The sequence below is a fragment of the Dictyostelium discoideum genome, assembly GCF_000004695.1.
Source record: "Dictyostelium discoideum AX4 chromosome 6 chromosome, whole genome shotgun sequence".
Classification (NCBI taxonomy): Eukaryota; Evosea; class Eumycetozoa; order Dictyosteliales; family Dictyosteliaceae; genus Dictyostelium; species Dictyostelium discoideum.
In genome coordinates, this window is record NC_007092.3 from 2,926,769 (window position 1) to 2,933,373 (window position 6,605).

The following is a 6,605-nucleotide window of genomic DNA, read 5'->3' on the forward strand; positions in this document are numbered from 1 at the left end:
AAATATACATATATATATATATATATACATATATATATATATATATATATATATATATATATATATATATATATATATATATATATATATATATATATATATATATATATATATATATATATATATATATATATATATATATATATATATATATATATATATATATATATATATATATATATGTATATTTATTTTTACTAATTTTATTTATTATTTTATTTTTTTAGAATTCAGAAAATATTGATAATGTTGATATTTCAAATAATGGTGAATATTTTTGTTTTTCAACTAGATTAGAAACAAAATTATATTCAATTCAAAAGAAACAAGAAAATAGTGATAATATTATAATTAAAAAGGTTGAATTACCAGAAGAAGTACAATCATCAAATATTGCTAAATTCAGTAAAGATTCAAAATCATTACTTTTAGCTAAAAATAGTGATGAAATTTATCAACTCAATTTAGAATCAAATCAAGTTACTATAGTTTATAAAAAAGATCAAAATGAAGATCAAGATAAAAATAAAATTAAAAATATTGTATTAATGAAAGTTGATAATAATAATTTAGCAGTTATCGATTCAATGAATCAAGTTTTAATATATAAAATTAATAACAAAAACAATGAATTACCAATTAAATTACCAAATTTAAATTCAATTCCAATTGAATTATTCTTTTCAACTTCATCATCATCATCATTATATATTGGTACAATTGATTCAATTTTATTATTTGATACAAAATCTTTAAAAATCAAATCATCAAAAAAATTACAAGGTAATAATAAATCTGTTAAATTCATTACTGAAAATCCAAATAACTCTAATGAATTACTCATTTGGACTCAAAATGAACAATTTAAAGTAAATAAAGATTTATCAAATGAACAACAATTAACAAAAGCTGGTTCTTCATTCACTGAAGTTATTTTTGCCTCTCAATCTGGTAATCAAGGTGATCTCGTTTTATTAGATTTATCTTTTATTGATAAAGTATTACCAAAACTTCCAGAAGCTATTAAATTAAAGAAATTTGGTGGTAGTAATTAATTAATTTAAAAAAAAAAAAATGATAAAAAAAAAAAATAAAAATAAAAAAAAAAATGATTAAAAATAAAAAATTAAAATAAATAATAACCTAAAATTCTTTTTTTTTCTTGGTTTTAAAAAAAACAATATTTTTTTTATTTAATTCTTTTTCTCCTATAAGAATAAAAAAAGAAAAAAAAAGAATAAAATATAAAAATTTATCGTGGTTTGTTTGAATCGTAAAAGGGTTTTTTAAATTTTGTTAATCGTTATTATATTATTATCTCTTGGGGAGGGGGAAAAAAAAAAAGATTATAGGATCATATATAATTATTCTAAATTGATTGAAGATCTTTCAAAAGTGGGTTCGGAATTCTCTAAAGAAAAATAATCTACATTATATAACAAATGACCTGGACCGTAAATTGGTGAAAAATTAGCAACAGTACCATTCTTTTTTTTATTAATTGATGGTAAAAGTGGTGATGGTAAAGTATTTGGGTTGAATTGTAAATTGTTGCTCATGTCGTTATTGGTATTATTTACTGATCCAATCTCTTCTTTTGTTTCAATTTTAATTAAAGTGGTATTAGTATCATGATTGATGTTAGTTTGTTGATGTTGTAATTTGGCACCATTATTATAATTATTATTATTATTATTATTATTATTATTATTATTATTATTATTATTATTATTATTATTATAATTATCAGCAAATGGATATGAGGAAGTACCACTTACAAAGTCTGTTGGTGTATTAAAATTAGAATTTGGTTTGTTAATTTCTTGCATTTGGACAGGTAAATTGGGTTGATGATTTATACCATTATTAAATATTGGATAATTTGTGTTATTATTAAATTGTAAAGGCGATGAGTTATTATTGTTTTTATTTATTTGTTGTTGGTTTTGTTGTTGTTGTGGTTGTTGGCCTTGTTGTTGTGGTTGCTGTTGTTGTTGTGGTGGTTGTGGTTGTGGTTGTGGTTGTGGTTGTGGTTGTGGTTGTGGTTGTGGTTGTGGTTGTGGTTGTGGTTGTGGTTGTTGATGTTGTTGATTTTGATTTTGATTTTGATTTTGATTTTGATTTTGATTTTGATTTTGCTGATGTTGATGTTGATGTTGATGTTGATGTTGATGTTGATTTTGATTTTGATGTTGTTGGGGTAATGGTGATTGTTGATATTGCATTTGTTGGTGATATTGAGACTGAGGTTGCATTGAAATATTAGTATTATTAAAATTATTAATAGGTTGGTATGAGGCAAATGATGGTTGAGGAGATATTTCTTGAGTGTGTTGGTGAAGAATTGCTGTTTGTTGTTGTTGTTGTTGTTGTTGTTGTTGTTGTTGTTGTTGTTGTTGTTGTTGTTGTTGTTGTTGGGGTTGTATTTGTAGTTGTTGTAGTTGATGTAGTTGTTGTTGTTGTAGTTGTTGTTGTTGTTGTTGTTGTTGTAGTTGTTGTTGTTGGTAGGTCATAAATGTTGGGTTCATTGATAGTGGATAGGAAACTGGATAAAATTGTGTGTTTGGTGAAAAATGTACAAGTTGTTGGTGTGGGTTATAAGGGTTTTGTTGAAAATATTGATGGTAACTTGGATCATAATATCCAATGTTTGGATCATATGATACCATTGGGTACATATTTTGTGATTGAATTTGTTGGTTATAGTGATTATAAAATTGTTGGTTGTTTGAAACTGTAGGATTTGGTAAATTTAATGTATTTTGCGTGTTTATTGTTTGTGATGTTGGTGATTCATTTGGTTCACTTTTAATCTTTGGTGAATTATTGTTATTATTGTTATTATTATTGTTTGGATTATTATTATTAATATCACCCATAATACTATTAATGTTGTTAGTACTATTATTATTGTTATTATTATTATTATTATTATTATTATTATTATTATTATTATTATTATTATTATTATTATTATTATTAATATTATTATTATTATTAATAGTATTATTATTATTAGTATTATTATTATTATTATTGCTATTTTTATTATTAGTATTATTATTATTATTATTATTATTATTATTATTATTATTATTATTATTATTATTAGTATTATTATTAGTATCATTGTTATTATTACTACTACTATTAGTACTATTGTTATTATTATTATTATTACCATTGCTATTATTGTTAACACTTAAATTACTATTATTGTTATTATTATTGTTTTTATTTGAAGAGTTGTTTGATGAATTGGTTGACGAATTGGTTGATGAATTGTTTGATTTAGTAGTAGGCTTCTCTGATTTAACTGTTGGGGGTGTATAATTTATAAAAGGATCTTGATTTGATTGTAATTGAAAATATGGATGATGTCTATGAATGCTATTACTATTGCTACTACCGCTATTATTATTATTATTATTATTATTATTATTATTATTATTATTATTATTGTTATTATTGTTATTATTGTTATTGGTACTGCCATTATTATTATTATTATTATTTGGGTTATTATTATTATTATTATTATTATTATTATTATTATTATTATTATTATTATTATTATTATTATTATTATTATTATTATTATTATTATTATTATTATTATTATTATTTGGGTTATTATTATTATTATTGGTACTACCATTGTTATTAGTATTTGGATTATTATTTGGATTATTATTATTAATATTTAATAAATGATTTTGAGAAGTTACATAAGGTGACATTTTTGAAGGTGATTTAGTTTGAGGAGTAGTTTGAGCACTATTAATAGGAGAAAGTTCATTTGGAGTATTATTATTATTATTTTGATTATTTATAGAATCTTTATCAGAAGACCTTTTCCTATTACAAGCAGAACAATTACATTTATTTAAACAAAATAAACATTCCCATTTTCTTTGAGATAAACAATCAACCAATTGAACTTGATAACGATTCCAAAGACATTGACTACAAAACTTTTTTTGACATTTCATTTTGCGTGATTTTCTTTTTTTACCATGTTCTTCAACTTTTTTATGACAATAGGCGATTTTATTACGAGGTCTAGCCAATTTACATTGATGACAAGTTGCTTTTTGATCCTCTTGAAACAATACAACTTGATTGAAAGCTATCGTACCAGGTGAGACTTGATTATTATTTATAATTAATTGACCATTTGGATTTTGATTTAATTCATCCAAATTCACTGGTGAAATCGAATGACCTAAACGTTCAATGAGTGAACAAAGTGATTGTAAAATTTTCTTTGCATTTTCAATGATTGATTCCATTGTTGAACATTGAATTGATTCCATTAGAATTTGACTTTTATGTTTACAAGCACCTTCAGAGATACAATGAATACAAATCAAAGATAGTGATGGTGATTTCTCTTTTTGACATTCTCTACAAAGATAAGCTCTATTAAATATGAAACCATTACAATGAATGCAAATCTTTTTAAATTGAATATCATTATAATGATCGGGTTTCTCTTCGGATGAAATTCTTTCCTCTTCCATAACTGAAAGATCAACACGTTCACACCATTGAATATTTTGAACTATTTTAATTAATGTATAAATTTCTTTTGAAACTTCTTGATTTAATAAAATTTGATTGGATTGAGTTTTAATACATTCATCAGCTAATGATAATCTATTAATTAATGAATGAAATGCAATTGATTTAATAGGAAAATGTTCTTTCTTTTTTATTGACCGATAAATTGGCAGGATATGTCTGTAGGAGAGCTCTAAATTTTGATAACTCATTCTATTCCATGACAATTTCATAGACTTACCACCGACATTAAAATATTGATAAATCGAACCCGGTGGTATTATAACCAAATCACCTTGTTTCTGCTCCATAAAATAAACTGGAAATGTTGCTTTCGAAAGATCATCCAACCTAATAAACATCTGTTTTGAATCATTATCAACTGGAACACCAGTTTTAGTTTTCCAAAATTTTGATGCCTCTTCAAAATCCTTACTATTTGTACAAAACCAATAAGTTTTACTTGTTCCACCATTGTAAACCATTAAATTATACCCAATTGATCCTGCTACTTCCCTTTGACCTGGTGACCAATAATCACTACCATCAATACAAATATGTGTTGAATTTGGTTGTAAATGTCCTGGTAAATCACATACTAAATCACCATTATCTTTTTCCCTTAAAAATCCATATAATTTATTATATTCTTCAATATATTTTGTCCATTCTGGTGGACATGGTATATCTTTTCTATAATAAAATGATGATGGTATTGTATTTTGATTATTTAAATTATTTAAAATATTTGAATTATTATTATTATTTGGATTATTATTTAAACTATTTGGATTATTATTATTATTATTATTATTATTATTATTAATTGAATTATTATTATTATTAATTGGATTATTAAATTGATTAAAAACTTGTTGATTTTGATTAAAATTACTATTATTATTATTCGTATTATTTGGATTATTTGGATTATTATTTGATTGATTTGAAGACATTTTATTTAAATAATCAATATATTGACCAACTGTCCAATGCTCAGTATTTTTAGAATCACCATCTATTCTAACTGTTATTTCTAGATTACTATATTTGTCTTTTATCCATTGAGGTGTAAATATATCAGTTTTCCAATCTTTGGTGGTATTTGAAATTACAATTGGCATACCATCTTGAATCACCCTTCTCTTTACAATTTCTGAATTTAAAATTTGATAATCTATTCTTTCACCATTTATAAATTTATAACTTTCTAAAACATCGTTCATCGTAGTATATTATTTTTATTTTTATTATTATTATTATTATTATTATTTAAAAACTGCGTTTATAAAAGGTGTTGTGTTGTATTGTTGTTGGTTGTGGGTTTTTTTTTTTTTTTTTTTTTTTTTTTGTGATTTTTTTCTTCCTTGATTTTTGGGATTTTTTTTTTTTTTTTTTTTTTTATTATTATTAAAAAAAATTTATTTTACAAATTGATCGTTTTATTGTTGAGTCGTGATTATTATTGGGGGTTTATTTTATTATTATTACTATTTACAATATTATTAAATATATCTATCTATCAAAAACCGAATCAAAAAAAAAAAAAAAAATTGGAAAATAAGGAATTAGTAATTTTTCTTCTTTTAAAAAAAAAATTAAAAATAAAAAAAAATAAAAAAAAAAATATCCCTCTTTTAGGGAATAATAAATTGAGTTAAAATAAAAATTAACGAAATAAAAATAAATAATAGTAAATTTTTAAAAATGTAATTGTTTTTTTTAAAAAAAAAAAAAAAAAATTATAATAAATTATAAAAAGTTTGAAAATAAATATTAAAATAAATTACTTTTTATAAAAAAAAAATAAAATAATGACTAAGAATAAAAATAAAATAAAATAAAATAAAAAAATTGTAATAAAAAAAACAATGATAAATACAAGTAAAGTATACCTATAAATGTTACTACAACACAAAAATACTGTTTTAAAAAAAAAAAAAAAAAACTACATTAATGCTATTATTTTTAATATTATTATTTTTTTTATTCATTTATTTTTTTTTATTATTTATTTTTTTATTTAATAAAAAAGTAAAAAA

At 21.8% G+C, this 6,605-nt stretch overlaps 2 protein-coding genes across 2 annotated transcripts; one reads left to right on the forward strand and one right to left on the reverse strand.

Moving 5' to 3' along the window:
• Positions 1-246: 246 nt before the first annotated feature.
• On the forward strand, positions 247-1,055 carry DDB_G0293474 (hypothetical protein; the record flags this gene model as incomplete). Its single annotated transcript, XM_629117.1, has 2 exons — positions 247-267; positions 360-1,055. 2 exons carry the CDS (start codon positions 247-249, stop codon positions 1,053-1,055), a joined length of 717 nt encoding a protein of 238 aa, XP_629119.1.
• A 309-nt stretch (positions 1,056-1,364) lies between these two features.
• On the reverse strand, positions 1,365-5,789 carry cbfB (transcription factor jumonji, jmjC domain-containing protein; the record flags this gene model as incomplete). Its single annotated transcript, XM_629118.1, has 1 exon — positions 1,365-5,789. The coding sequence occupies one exon, from the start codon at positions 5,787-5,789 to the stop codon at positions 1,365-1,367; it is 4,425 nt and encodes a 1,474-aa protein (XP_629120.1).
• Between the last annotated feature and the right edge of the window lie 816 nt (positions 5,790-6,605).